The sequence below is a fragment of the Anser cygnoides genome, chromosome 14 (assembly GCF_040182565.1).
Source record: "Anser cygnoides isolate HZ-2024a breed goose chromosome 14, Taihu_goose_T2T_genome, whole genome shotgun sequence".
Lineage (NCBI taxonomy): Eukaryota > Metazoa > Chordata > Aves > Anseriformes > Anatidae > Anser > Anser cygnoides.
The window spans coordinates 5,033,394-5,048,665 of NC_089886.1; the positions used below are offsets into that span (position 1 = coordinate 5,033,394).

A 15,272-nucleotide genomic window follows, 5' to 3' on the forward strand; every position below is an offset into this window, starting at 1 on the left:
AACAATGATGCAAAGAACCCAGGAAGAGGGGTGTCTGTATTAGGAGATACAATCAGGCACTGTAGGTGGCACTGGTTTCAGAAGATAAGCTTTCAAAGCCTTGTCTCAGCTGTAGTCTCTCCCCAGCTCAGAGATATGCATGTCTGGAGCCTCTTGCAAATGAAGCCTTCTCCCTGCCCCACACATCAGTGGAACACAGACACCAGTTTAAAGCCTTACTGTGTTTGAGGACTTGCACAGCAAGCACAGAACCTGAAGTGAGGCTCCTGCGGAGCTGAAACAATTCACTGTTTCTCTCCCTAAGACTTGCATGCCAAAGACTGCAATAAATGGCTAAAACTTGCAAATTGCATCTAGACTGGCAGACAGCCTAGATGAGCCCTACCATTCCTCCTGTTCAGCAGCGAGAAAGGCCAAGAAAACACCAACTTAAACATGAAAGAGCAAGAACTACGTAAGGAAGTAGATTAAAGAGGCTTATGAAGTAGTACCACTCAGCACTTAAGTTCAGGAGTTACAGCTGAGAACCCATCCTCCTCCCTCCTATATTACAGTCTGATGACAGTGCTTCCCTGTTGTCAAGGTTACTTATCAGTAATTACAGATCAAGCTCCACAAAAATATGTAGTTGAAGACTTCGGGCTTATCTTGTTACTACTGCAAGAGAAGGGCTTAAATATACCACAACCACTTCAGAGTATTTCTCGGCTTTTTTCTTCCAGGGGCAGTACCATCCTTCAAAAAAAAAGTAACACCTTATCACAGAAATGCTAGTCTTATGTCAATCAGAACAGTACTGAAAATATGAAAGGTTACTTTCCAAACCTTACCTATAAATTTGCCTGGAAGTATTTACCACTAAAAACACCAGACGGGTTTCCAGAGTCTCTAACTAGACTCCTTTTAAAAGAGCAACACATGCTGTTTAAAAGGAAGTTTTAGGAAATAGGGGACCCATAAGAGGTTATCTACTTAGATTTTAAACTCCCATCTTCAATCATGTTTCCAAATACTACAAAAAGGTATTATATACTACATTCTTAGGTAAGCATAGCCCTTGAAATCTTGAGTCTAACATTTAAAGAAAGCTAGCTGAAAACGTTTAATAATATAAAAACTTGTTTAGCTAGCCCATGGACTATTCATCTGAAAAGTCAAATGATTAACTAACCCTACCTGCAGGGAGAGAATGAAGTTTCAAAGAGAAAACTATTTTCAAAAATGAAAATTACTTTTATTTTTCACTGTGATATCCATAATCAAGACTACAACTGTTCAACAAGATAAACATGACAGTTATACAAAACATATGTAAATATTTACAGACTTAACTGTACAAAATAATTTAAAGTTTACAAAAGTTTCATGCAACCTCTGTTGACTGACACAGTCTAGGAAATCTCCTTGGAGAAGTGTAAAAGATCTTTGAATTTATTTTTTTAATGGTTCAAAAAAAGGATGCTGCAAAGCTTCATCAAGAGTAATTCTTTTGGCTGGATCATATTCCAGCATCCTGCGAACAAGGTCAAACAGACTTTGATGATCTGTGTCTTGGCAATGCATGAATTCCTGAAATGAGAAAAAAAAAGTATTGGAGAGATCTTTCACAATCGCAAATCTAACACAATAATCCAAGTCTTCAGTCTTACCTTTAAAGGCTTACAGCGTCGCCTGACATATCGACCTGCAGAGCTGTGTTCATCCCAGTCCAGTTGGTCATGGTGAAAATAGTGTTTTCTGCATGACAAGGAAAATGATTTTAAGATAGTTGAGAACAGCTCTAACACCAACACTATTTTATTCAGCTAAAGCTGACACAATTTCTTGCAATAGACTAGTAGGTAACAAGCCTGGAAGTCTTTCTTGATTTTCAGAAGCTCACAACTAACAATGGAACCTTTAAAATTTCCTTTATAATAGAAATATACTAGGTAACTTACTCCTTTTATAATGTACTTGCCTGGATTTTTTGATCATGTGAGCTGGTAGAGGCCCTAGTATTCTTTCCATCATTGCCAAGTGTTCTTTACTGTCATGTGTCTGTGGGGAAAAAGCAATGAACACACTATCAGATTTTTCTACACTCAGCCACTTGGTAACAACACTCACCTATTAACAATATGCTTGCCAAGGCATCACCATATTATCTTTAGACATCATCCCAAGTTTTGTATGTTTACTTTATTCCTAATTTCAGCAGCACCCTCAAACTCTAGACATGTTTCATTATCCAAGAAGCTACAATAGGTATCTTAAATAGTCTGAGGTAGATGTCCACAACATCACACTTCCATATATGCATGCTGTCTTTACAATCTCATCTCTGTAATACTTGAAGCTTGTAAGGTTATGCCTTTCAAACTAACTGTTAGGTAGACATCATTAAAAGATCCAAGTCAGAAGTCTGTAACAAGAACATTTGATTTAAATTCGCATACACACCTGAAAAACTGTAAACCCCAGGTAATACTCTATTAAAATACATCCAATGCTCCAAACATCACACGGTTGCGACCACCCCAGTGCTGCAAAATAGGCAAAGTTTGGATTACTTTTTAATACATTCTTAAAACCTGTAATTCACAAAGGATATCCCCAGTTTTCATGCAGTTACTGACGCCTATTTCCCTTCCTCCATGCCTCTCCCCAAACCTTGGTTGTTAGAGGGAAGGGGGAAAGGAATGTGTTTGGACTTGTGTTCTTAGAGTATTTTTTACCCCTTACTCTCAAAAAAATTAACCGCACCATCTGTAAGAGATGACTGAATTGTTAGAACCATGAACAGCCACTCCAGTTTACAAAATAAAGACATCTGAATGAACTGTAATAAGCTGTCAGAAGGTTTGAAAGTCTCTACTGACCTAAAATAACCTCAGGAGCTCTATAATGTCTTGTAGACACTAATGTGCTGTGATGTTCATCATCAAAAGTTGCGCTTCCAAAATCAACAACTTTTATGTCTGTGTTTTTTAAAGTGCGTTCATCTCGCTTCTGTAAGAGAATTCAAATGCTATTTGTTAGTATTTTTAAAAGCATGCTTAGGCAAAAGATACCACATTATCAATCTAAATCATTTTCCAAGTTCCAATTAACAATCATGCTAAAGATCAAACCTATGTAACAAAACACTCCTTTGCAAAATATCGATTCCTTTTCAGCCCCAGATCCAAGGAAGAACAAGAGCACATAAAGCAATTTAATCTGAATACTCAAAGACAGATGAATATCTAAAGACATTTCCACAATAAGAGTTCCTTTTCTCTTTTGTTAACCTCAACAGTAACTTCAGTTAGTTATCCGTCTTAGATTTTTTGCTATCCATTGGTACATTCATATAATTTTATACAATTTTTCATTTATATAAGTTCAGCTCTTGAAAGCGAATTAGTAAATAAAAATGAGCCTCATGCATAAACTAGATGTATTGATGCCCATACTGCTTTTCTGTTTCTAGGAAGCTTCTGAACTTTGAAAAAAGAGCACCAGCACAAAAAGAAATGCTTTTTTTCCTCCTAGTGCAGCCAAGTTCTCATTCTAACATTATAAGTCTTAGTGTTTTCTTAGATTTAAAAGGAATAAACTGATCAAGAACAGTCCTATTCTTGGCCCATGCCAATTATCAACATCACATGTTGATCACAAAGAAAATTCATCTTAGCTACTAAGCCAAGGGCTGCTGAGCTGACAGGGCCTTCAGGGCAATCAGATAGAAAGCAAGACCTGACATACTTCTCAAAACTTACAGATAACTTTAAAGAAAGGGATTCAAACGGCTCATTAAAGAAAAATGAAGGAAAAAGATTTTGCCAAATTCAAAGCCGTTAAAATATTATTCCTATAATAAAAATATATTCCTATTAATGCCAGAACTTCATTAAACAGCAAAGAATTTAGCTAATGATCAGATGAAACACTTCAGTTTGAATTGGAGCAATGTTACCAGCTTAGCAGAAATCCAGCACGTCTCAAAGGGCACAAGAAATCTAGGAAACATAACTCTGATTATCACTTGACCTTTTTATGCATAGAAAGACTACTTTTAAAGAAGAGTTCAGATGAAGACAGAAGTTCAGTGCTGAGAGGAAAACCAAAAACTTACCATTTTTGCATTGTACTTCACTATGTAATCAGACTCCACAAACAAGATATTTTCAGGCTTTAAATCTGTATGAGTTAATTTATTGTGATGCAAAACTACAAGGAAAAAAGGAAGAAAACATTCCATTAATTAATACATTGATTTCCTAAAGGGAAAAAAAAAGATTATATAGCAACATACTTGATAAAAGTATTGAGATTTACTTACAGTTTATAGACTGGCAGATTTGATAAGCCATGTTTCTAATGTCATTAATATGAAACGGCAGAAAGCTGTTTTCCTTAATAAAATCATATGTGCTAAGTCCCAGCAGCTCAAAAACAATGCAAACGTGGCCATGATGATCAAACCATTCCAGCATCTGAACACAGCGGCTTGAAAGAGAAATACATAAATACATATAAACTCAATTTATTGAACCTTTTGGCAAGTCCTTAGTATGCCATTCTCCTTTTACACTTACAAAGTGCTGCTTGGATCCATGGTGTTTAAGTGTTCCAATACCTGTATTTCGGAACGGGCTGCTTCCCGGTATCTACCAACATTTTTCACAATTTTAACTGCTACATGCATTCCTCTCCTTCAAAAGAAAGAAAAGTACCACAAATTGAATCAGTTACTGTGAAATATCTACAGTCTGAAAGCATTTTGATTTTAACAGAGTGAACGCAAAAAGAGTACAGGTCACAGAGAATTGCGAGTTGGATTAGGGGAATGTGACTTAAGGACACTGCAAAGGAAAAATCAGTATAAAAACTGTTCTGGTCAAGTTCATATACCCACTGCATATGCTACATTACTTACTTCTCAGTCTTATTATCTCATTTAAGGTAGAACAAATATCAGGAATCTACCTGAAAGATGACTCAAAAATATCAAAGTTCTCATTTGAAAAATGTACTACAAAAGTTTGTCAAATTTCTGCAACTTGAACAACAACTTTTGGCTCTTTTTCAGTGCTCCTACGGAATCAGGGGAAATAAGTAATTTATTTTAATATCTGAACATTTTGTACTAGTGAAAACAGACCTGCACTCCGTGTAACATTTGAACTCTAATGCTATTACTTAAATGAAACAGATACACATAGGCCATTCTATCCTATCCACTAATGGATAATTTTTAATTGTCTCTGTAGAGGTATTTAGATTCTACTGACTTAAGAATGCTGTCTGCCTTTACAACATGACCTCAAGCTCCTGAGCAATCTTCACTTGTGAAATGACCAAATAAACCAAAGCCAGAGGAAACAAACTGCAACTGCTTCACTAAACTGAACTGCAGATATAAAACATATGGTTGCTATAACTTGAATCTGAGTTTTACTAATTGTTTAAATGTCTTAGAATACACAAGTTGTAGAAATACAATAACTTTCTTCTTCTCCACTGAACATGCCATCACACTGAAGTCACCATACTATCAAAAAAGCATGACTCCATTACTGTGCACGCAGAGAAAGTTGAAAGGATTAAGTCTGATTATGAAGACTGAAGGAAAGAAATATACAGCTTTAACAGTTCCAAGCAGTTGCTTTCACTAAGAACCAAAACTACTTTCTCAGCATCATCCTCAAAGTCAGTCTCTTAATTTGTTTCCATACTCTCCGCACACCCGCACATCCTCTAGTTACGGCAACAGGGTTGTAGAACCGACCGAAAACCATAACCAAGGAAAACAATTCTCCCCTTTTAAAAAAGGGCAGATGATATCTACTTAGTAATTAGGCATTTATTCCATGTGCTTGTGCAACTTGTATAGAATATACAAAGGTTTACTTTTGAAAGGAATCCTCTCTAAGCAGATGGTTCCAAAGACAAACGTGGTCAAGGAAGTTTATTGTTAACGACAGCTTCTCAAAATCTAAGAAAAAGTAGCCAAAAATATTTCTCTGTATACCATTTTGCATAAAGTTAATACCATGCAAGGGCCTTTCGCAGAGCAAAAGGAGAAACAAAAAAGCATTTATAGAATTGAAAGCAATGACTGAAGAACCTTAACGATGATCAGGGAAAGATACTGTTTCCATCCAAAAAACCTTTACAAATTTTCAACTAGAAGTCACCTGAAAAGGTAGCTCAGATCAAAATAAAACCATTTCTTTCTTAAATATACTGCAACACTATTTGAACCACAACTTACTTCGTTTTAAAGAAAACATTCCTGAACTTTAATTTCTGAGCTAAACAGCATTGTTTATCATGAGGTGTACTTACTGACACTTACATATCATGATCTATACACTCCACTACTTTTCCAAAAGCTCCTTCTCCTAAAGTCGCAACGATTTCATCTAAAAAGAACAAACACAAGTTAGAATTATGCAACGACTTAAACAAGAATGAATATTACTAATGTAGATTTAAAAATGTGCCATTACAAAAGCATAATTACTTTAAATCTCAGCATCTGAATGTGTTATTTTATTGGACAGTTGTCATGAAAACAGTTAGCCAAAAAAAACAAAAACAAAAAACTATCTCTTGTTCTAATCTCAAGATTCAAGTTCAATTACTACTTGGAACTTTGTGAACACAGTACTTAAATTCTACAGAAAAGAAGATATGCAAAAGAAACAAAAAAGCACAAAAAAAACAAAATAAAAAGAGCAATGAAGATTTCTTTAGCCCCCCTCCTCTGACATACTATTCTAAACAGATTTTTTGCTGAAAAGTTTTTAAGAAGTGTTGAAAAATGTTCTATACATCTTGCTCTTAGAACGTCTCCACTTTCACAGATCAGGTGACCCTCCTCATCATCCTCTACACTCCTGGATCTTTTCCTTCGGTGACTCTTCTGGAAACGGCACCAAGATCGTCCAGCCAATCAATATATCAGAGTGAATTCAGGGCAGAATACGCAATTCATTCAGCGGGGAGATATTCAGGCATTCAGTTACGCACCAGGCCACGAACAGTTGGCAGGAGCAATTTCAAATTCAGTCCCCAGAAATTCACAGGGCACAGTTTATGTTACAGAAGAAAAACATGGCAAGGAACAGATTTTCAGATAAATACTTAAAGTGATAAGGCAACAGAAAAAAAACAACACAATTTTGACTCTCAAACAGTGGCTTAATTGAAGACAGATTAAGACTGCAACGTCACTATTTCTAATACTTTGCTATCAAACAGCAAAAAGCAGTTATTTATTTATATAGCTAAGCTTACAGTCAGGTGAAGTGTTTCTCTTTAAAAACATACAATTCTTGTAATCTAAATATTATCAACTATCAAGTAATTTTACTTCCCTCGTGTAAGGAAGGTGAAGAAAAATTACTCTCAAGCCCTTGATTTGATCTGCATTGTATAGTCTAATACAATTTGCCATTTCTATTGCAGAAATGGGACATGAAATACTTGGACCTGAAGATTTATCAGTGGGCATCAATGCCAAAAATGAGAAATTCACACAGCATGCCTTCAAAGAAGGCAAGCAGCAAGCTTATCCGATCTTCAGTAAGACATTAGCTGCCACTGGTCAGGCACACGACTTATCAAAATTTTCTGAAATCAGGTGTAGAATTGTGCAGCTTCTTCTTATCAATTTACCAGACATGCATGTTTCATACCCCCAGTTAAGTTTACATTAAAAAGGCACGTTACTTCAATTATTTTTATTAATAGGATGGATGGCATCTCACAGTCTACTTGAGAACAAATAGTTCGCTATGCTCTAAGACTAAAGTGATAACTGCACTGCGAAACAGCACAGTTACCTGTCTTCACTTTCAAGATCACATTTTTCAGATTAATCCCCAGCGACCTAGCTGCCGGCCACCTACATCCCCAGTGTGTAACCAGTACTGACGATAATCCCCCCAACATCCTGATCCAAAAACCTCAACTAAGAACATATTCACATGCTCACAAATGGATTCAATTACAAATCCTTTATTAATAAAATATTTCCCCAAAGTACTGTGACCAGGAAATGAAGTTCTAGCACTTGCTTAAGAAGTCTATTACCACTAATTCATTAATAATAAAGTTAAAAATTACTCATACCGAATGTGATTGGTGACTGGAGCAATGATGTCTCTTATGCTTCCTTTTATGACTACTTTTCCTGCTCCGACCAGAGGATTTGCTATAGTGATGATGGTGACTCTTTTCATAGTCTCTGTGATAATGCCTGTGGTCATATACTTCACAGAAGTCATTTCTGTATTCCTCAACATATCTCCGGTCATGATGGTCTCTTTCATTTATGGCTCTATCGTCCAAATAATGACTGAAAATATATTTTAAGTGAATGTTCTCCACTTCAAAAACTTGAGGTTCCAACAAGATAAGTGACTGAGCTGAGTTACAGGGTTACACAGTATCTGTCTTTACAGCAAGAAAGTTCTCTAATCAACTCCCTCCTCAAAAGAAGTGGAGCTTTTCTCATTAACTTTATTAGGGATCTAATGACATTGTCAGTCTGAAATACATAGCCATCCACAGGAACAATATAAAATCAGTCCACAGTTTGCACAGTAAAAGAAATTCAGCCTCAAAAAGGAGAGAGACTTCCTAAATATACCAAGCAACTCAATTACAATTTCCAAAGACACAATATCGAATGCTCTTAATACAGTAATAATCCTTCTACCGTTTCAAAGCTCAAAACATTAAAAAAGAAAAATAAAACCTGGAGATTCTGAGGTGAGCCGCATTGATCTTAGTACTCTACCCTAAACATTAAATACTTCAGGAAGTATCTGGATCAAGGGTCTTCTGCCCAGAATAAAAAAACTTAAAGCTGCAGAGGCAAAGTGCCCCCATATTGCTGTACACCTACCCCTTCCAGCATTTTATAAGCATGAGTATGAGCTCTTAAAAGAATTCCATGGGGTCTTCTTCTCAAGGGAAAAAGAGAAAAACACATCCTTCCAGTGAAAGCAGTGTGGGAGAAAAAGCAAACCACCTCCAAATTAGTAAGAGAAATCTAACTCATACTTACCACTGCATTAAATGACTAAACAAACCTTCTCTTCCCCTCCTTTTGCTCACATTAAGTAAACGAACAGACATACTTTTCACTTGAAATTTGATATTGAATGTATTCAATGCCAATACTTAACTGACAACAGAGAAACAAACTAGTAAACATTTACTGTTTTTATTAAAGAATTTCTATTTAGTGATTCGGGTACTGTGTTAACAAAACCAACTACCTCTTCAGCTTGTCTTAAGTGAGTCAAACCTTACAGAATCACCAGCTCTGGGCATTTAAAACCTCATATCCTGAAAATGTGTTTATTTTAGGCACATTAAGAAATTATCACTACACGATTCAGAGTCTTATACCTTTCTGAAACATGATTTGGCTTATAGTGCTTGCTTTCTTGTCCACTACTGTGGGACCTTTTCCTGCGTTTACGGCTGCTGCTGTGCTTTCTTTGATCCCAGCTCCTTCTATCATCCCACTCAGGGCAATGAGTTTGTTTTGAGTGCCGCATCTTCCACTAATAAAAAAACAAAACAAACAAAAAACACAACAAAAACACACAAAAGACAAAAGTGTTACACTGGGGTTTGTAGTTGCTAGTCAGAACTAGAAAGAACCATTTCCTCAATCCTCTTTCCTTAGCTTTGCCCATACACTACTTCGGTTTTGGGTGAGCAGTTACCTATCCCAACACAGTTACAAAACACAATTCAAGATTAAATAGGCCAACCCATCTTCCCTTAATAGCTTCAAACATGTTATTAAAGTCTGTTTTAAATAAACTCTCAAGTGACTAAAGAGAACCATTTCTTTAAACAGCCTTCCCATGGAGAGGGGCCTTAATCTTCATAGATTTCGTTCTTTACGCTACATTATACATTAATTACTACATGAAAACCAAGTATGTCCAACTAGCCTAAAACATCTCTCACAAACCTCTTTACAAGTCACTGTTAAACAGAGATGTTTAGGTTTTTAGTTTTTTAAGTTGTAGCAACAATCACAGCAAACATTGATAAATTAATATCTAATTGCGGTCCTACGAACCAAACCACTATTTTTGAACTCTGTTAGCACACGAGTAAGCAGTTGTTTTACAATACAGCTGATTTGCCAAAGACAAAACCCACCAGCTCCTGTTGCTGGACGTTATATGCAGGAATTCTGTGTTCAAACAGGTACATGCACAACTGAAAAAGAAAGCAAAGCACAGCTGTAGAATTAGGAACACATCAAAAGCAACTACATCCATCCTTTAGCAGAAATATTTAAAAACAAGAAAAAAATACGTATGTTTTAGCATATTCTAAAGAATTAACTAAGACAGGACAAGAAAGATTTCCATGGTACTTTTTGACAGTAAGAAAAGAAGTTTAGATAGAAATGTAACATTAAAAATGGTGATGTATCATTGTGCAAATTGACACGGAGCAACAATGGTTGCCTCCACACCAACTAGAGGCATGAAGAAAGGAACTTTCAGAGCATGTAAATGCTCACGTAAATGGGAAGCTTCTTCTGAAAAAGAGGTTTTCTGATACACTTCAAATTTCTGACAGCTTGGCAGTTAACAAATTAACGCCTATATCAGCATGTTTTTTCCCTTTTTCCTTTTTACAGTAATCTGTTTTAAACTCCGCAAAAATTAGCGATTGGCACAACCTTTGAATCAGTCACGATGCAGGTCGCCTAAAAATCTTACTCATTTACCATGCATTAGTAAGAAATAAAAATACTAACGCATTTAAGGACCAATCATCGTTCCTGAAGGACCAAGACAAAATTAAAATCTGTTACTCCTTCATTTACATGCCTGATTTTCTTATCTTCTTACCTAATTCAGCAGCCATTTTTCTCTATTTTCGACCTACACGACTCAAATTACTAAACACACCCAGATTTCAGTTACTGTACTTTTGAGGTGAGAAGTGTTCTGTGCCCCACGCCCTACTCAACAATAGGTGAATTCAGGATCTTACCTATGATCCCCTCCCCAGTTTGCCAGAAAGCAGCCTGCAATAAAGCTTTGTAGTAGATAAATAAATATGTAAATAAAAGCCCCAAGGAGCGCTGCAGAGGGAGGTTTTGAGGTGGAAAAATAACCACAGAAATCTTGAGGAAAACGTTTAGTTGAAGACTAACTGCTGCTTAACTACACTTTAGTCCTCAGAGAACGAACAAAATCTAGACAAAATTTGCATGTTCTATCCCCGAAGGAGGCAGGTAAATGCAAATTGGCAAGTAATTGTTAGAAAATCGCTCTGTGCGAGGCTCAAAGTGGCCAAACCCCATTTTTCTGCAGGATCCACCTTAAGATTTTTTAAAAAAACACAACACATTATGCACTTCCTCTAAATTTATGCTCCGAAGCGCCTCACTTATGTAATACTGACAGCTGCCTTTACCACACGCGTTCCGACACAGCGCCTGGCCCCACCTGCGGGCCGCCTTCGCCCCCACGCCGCGCCACGGGGCTCCCGAGGAGGGGTCCTCTGGGAGAAGCCCCCCCCCCCCCCCCCCCAAAAAAAACCCTCCTGGGGAAGGCCGCAGCGGCCCTGCGGCGAGCTGCACACGCAGCACTTTTTAAATGTCTCTCCCGGAGAAGTTGGCAGGCGGCGCAGGCCGGGAGAGGTCAAAGGCTCGCTGCGCCACCACGAACGAAGTCCGCCAAGGCCCGGTGGGGGGGGGGGCGGGGGGGGGTACGGGCAGGCCCCCAGCAGGCGCCCACTGCCCCTGCCCAGCCCCAGCCGCGACCCCCAGCCCCCTCCCCGCCGCGGGAGGCCTCATGAACCGACCGGGGGAGATCGGGCTCGGCCCCGCCGCCCCCTGGGCAGGCCCCGGCCCCGGCCCCCTCAGCCCCCGGTAACCGCGCGGCCCCCGCCCCGGCCCCCACAGGGCCCCGCTGCCCCCTCAGCCCCTCACGCACCCGCTGCGCCCCTCAGCCCTCTCACCGCTTCGAGCAGAGAGGGGAAGGAGGGAGAAGGCGGGCAGGAGGGGACCCTCGGGGGGAAGGAGCCCGCCGCTTACCGCTGAGGACCGAGCCGAGCGAGCCCCGCGGCCGCCCTGTGCGCCCCAACAAAATGGCGGCCGCCGCCCCGCGCCCGGCAGCTCCTTCCTCCTCCTCCTCCTCCTCCTCCTCCCCCCTCCCACCTCCGGCGGCGCCGTGCGGCGTGACGTCACACGGCCGGCACATCGGCCGAGCCCCGCCCGGCGCCGGGACCCCGCCCCCTGCGGCGCCAAGGGGCAGAGCCCGGGGGGGCGCTGAGGGGACCGGGGGAGCCCGGGGGGGGTCTGGGGGGGTACGTGGGGAAGGTGCCGGGCACGGAAACTCCTCCCCGAAGCAGTTGTGTCACATCTTGCACGGAGACGTCTGCTGCCGACAGACAAACCACGGCACCTCACGTTGAGCGAGCAGGGGTGTGTTCAGTGAGCCCCCAAAGCACATGGTACCGAAAGGGAGAGACACGTTTGGTTTTGTGCTCCTAAAACTTCCATTAAAACTCTCCTGCCAGTGAGCGCAAAATAAGCATTTAAACCTGCTTTTCACTAGACTGAAAGGCCCATTTCTCTTTTTCAAGATGGGAAACTGAGATACAGAGCGTTGATGGCCATTTGTTCTCCCTTAGTTTTTAAAAGGCCTCGTTACCTCACGGCCCTCACCATACCTCACTGTCAGCACCCAGTGTGGCCTTGTGCCGATGGTTTGCTATTTTAGCATGTAAGTGACTGGTGGTTACTTATAAAGATAGCACTAACATCTGCGAAACATTGTCTTCCCAACGTCCACTGATGCATCCCCGCCTTAGCAGTTCTCTCAGAGCATGAGCAACACGAGAAAAGTGAGGAGGGACGAAGTGAAGCATACGGCGAGACAGCGGGCACATGAGGACCTGCGTGCAGGACCGCTGAGCTCGCTGAGGGCTCTGCACCAGCCCCCTGCCCATTCCCACAGCTCCGTGTCACAGCAGCGATGTCTCAGGGGTGTCCAGAAGGACGACCATGAGTGCTCTTGAAGAAAGGCTGGTGGCAACCCAGTGCCCTGTGTCACTGGCGAGGCAGATAAGCTGGGATGTGACAGAAGCACTTCATCTGCCTTCCTTATTGCCTCTTCTGGAGTCTCACTTTTGCCGGTTTTGTCTTGCCGCTTAAATACACGACAGGCACTTCTACATGGTACGGCGGCTCAGAGACAGTTTGGGGAAGTCCCACTTATTCAAACAGAAAAGGTTGTAGCTGAAGGGAGTATCAGAAATAAGCATACCTTGAAAGCAGGAAAAAAGATTGGTTCTCGGGCTTTGTGGTTCTTGCCTGTTCGGAAAAATGATTTTCAGACTGAAAAGGGGGTGGAAACAACTATTGTTCATTATGAAAATGCGGTGAATGGGAGCTAGTTAAAATTTACCATTTTCAGTTAAAGGTTTTTGGCTGACAACTGAAGGAGGAATAAATCTGTCAGAACCTAGGAATAATTAGCTTTTCATTTTGAACCTTTTTGAAGAAGAAAAGGGGTATATAGAGGTCATACCTTCTTCACATCAGACACACATAAAGTAAATGAAAGAAATTTCACAGTGAAGCAAAAGCCTTACGACAGATTTTATAGGAAGTATTCTGTGTGTTACAAAGCGGACTTTCAAATACTGCTCTCTTTGTGCTGAACGGAGTCCAGTGCTTTCAAAAATACCTGTACAGACGTTCAGAAGAAAAGCGGCATCGAAAGCAGCCAACTTTCCTTCCCGTGCGGGAGGTGGCGGTGGAGACCCAGCAGCAGAGGGCCGCCAGGCTGCTGCAGTTAGGTGGTGTCGCTGGCACGGACGGAATCAGGAGCCTCGCTGGCCATGGCCAGGTTTTGTGGTGCAAACAAAGCAACAGCTGCTCTAGGATGGGAATGATCTAACGGTGAACAAGCAAATTAGAGGAATTTAATCGTTACAGCAACGGGAGAGAGTGCATTTATAGCTACTTCTGTTGCCAACTGGTATGGTATTTACTTTTGTTTATGAGAGGTATTTCTTTTTTTAATTAGACTGTACAATGCCAAATGCGTGCACAACTTGAGCGAGTAACACAATACAAGCATGTTTTCGTTCACTCTGTACAACAGAATACATTACATTTCAGTGTTATTATCCTGGCGGGAGACATTTGTGCATGTATGAAAAGCTACATTCAAAACATTTGCTTCCAAAATGCAATATTGTATTGGTTGCTCTTTCAAGTACTTTACAGCGGTAGGTGATCCATCCTCACAGCAGCCATTTGCGAGATGTAAAGCTCATCTACTTCTCCCATTGTTTGGATACAAAATTTAAAATGGGCTGACTGCCTTGCCCAAAGCCCCAGAAAGAGGCACAATGGCAGAGCCAAAAATTCCTGGCTTTGACTACTTCCAGTACTGTGCTTGCTTTCTCTTAATTAAAGATGCATTGGTTTTGTTATTCCTCCCTCTGGTTAGTGTTAGGGGCTGGCTGATTAGTAGTTGTGCTTTGCCTTTAGTTGTTTATGGATTTCTGCAGTTCCAGGGTTTGTTTTTTATAGTGGTGGAGGCAATATCATAGAACTTGACTGGGTGGTAGCAGCTGTAGGGGCTCAGGGACAGCAATGACAATACAGCCTGTTTAGGAGAATCTGAACAATGGGGATGGAAAAAACAATCACGAGCCTTTGTAAGATATGTTGGAAAAAAAGTGCTATTAATTTCACAAATCACTATAACTAATGATCAAGCAAGGAAGTGTCCCAGATTGTTGTGGTATGTGTAAATTCAAGAGATAATAGGAACTCAAAAATTCAAATAGGAAATGGAAAAATGCAAATACTCAGCCACAGCAAATTAAGGTCTGGGCTCAGGGACACTTTTCCCTTATTAATGAGTTGCTGGAAATTTTCTTGGGAAAGCAGTGCCCCAGAAACTTTGTGTGAGCACGTGCACTTGTGTTCATTCCCAAGTGCATTGTGAAAAGTCATGGCCGAGTGGTGGGATTGTTCCCTCTGAGCTGGGGTAGGTGGCAGGCTGGAATTGCCTGCACAGCCGGCAGCGTGTCCATAGCCATGTTAACACATAAAGGGCAATCCAAACGCTGTGCCCTAAATGCCTGGCAGCTTGCCACTCAGGCAAGGTGTTTGCTCTCCGGTGTTTACGCTGGTTTTAACTTCTGAACACGCGGTGTGCCTGCCCAGCTGGGGTCCCCTTGGGCTGAGCTGACCCGATCCATTCCCTTTTATTGCGAGGCTCACG

The 15,272-nt window shown here is 40.6% G+C and overlaps 1 protein-coding gene across 2 annotated transcripts; it reads right to left on the reverse strand.

Moving 5' to 3' along the window:
* Positions 1-1,212: 1,212 nt before the first annotated feature.
* On the reverse strand, positions 1,213-12,211 carry CLK4 (CDC like kinase 4). 2 transcript variants are annotated; one of them, XM_048057411.2, is made up of 14 exons: positions 12,062-12,211; positions 10,165-10,224; positions 9,394-9,551; positions 8,107-8,332; positions 6,805-6,895; positions 6,326-6,392; positions 4,563-4,679; positions 4,307-4,473; positions 4,100-4,194; positions 2,862-2,991; positions 2,443-2,525; positions 1,961-2,040; positions 1,650-1,737; positions 1,213-1,569 (listed from the first exon to the last, which is right to left on the reverse strand). In XM_048057411.2, exons 2-14 carry the CDS (start codon positions 10,216-10,218, stop codon positions 1,432-1,434), a joined length of 1,494 nt encoding a protein of 497 aa, XP_047913368.2. In that variant the 5' UTR covers positions 10,219-10,224; positions 12,062-12,211; the 3' UTR covers positions 1,213-1,431. The 2 variants fall into 2 exon arrangements, with proteins under 2 accessions (XP_047913368.2, XP_047913369.1); XM_048057412.2 differs by lacking the exons at positions 6,805-6,895; positions 8,107-8,332 and having other exon boundaries at positions 12,062-12,205.
* Positions 12,212-15,272: the final 3,061 nt, after the last annotated feature.

Excerpts from the sequence above, each read along its gene's own strand:
- CLK4 (XM_048057411.2), bottom strand. The coding sequence starts at position 10,218 with ATGTACCTGTTTGAACACAGAATTCCTGCATATAACGTCCAGCAACAG. Across the intron at positions 4,474-4,562 it reads ATGGATCCAAGCAGCACTTT|CCGCTGTGTTCAGATGCTGG; the intron begins GTAAGTGTAAAA and ends TTCTCTTTCAAG. Across the intron at positions 1,738-1,960 it reads CACATGATCAAAAAATCCAG|AAAACACTATTTTCACCATG; the intron begins GCAAGTACATTA and ends CTTGTCATGCAG.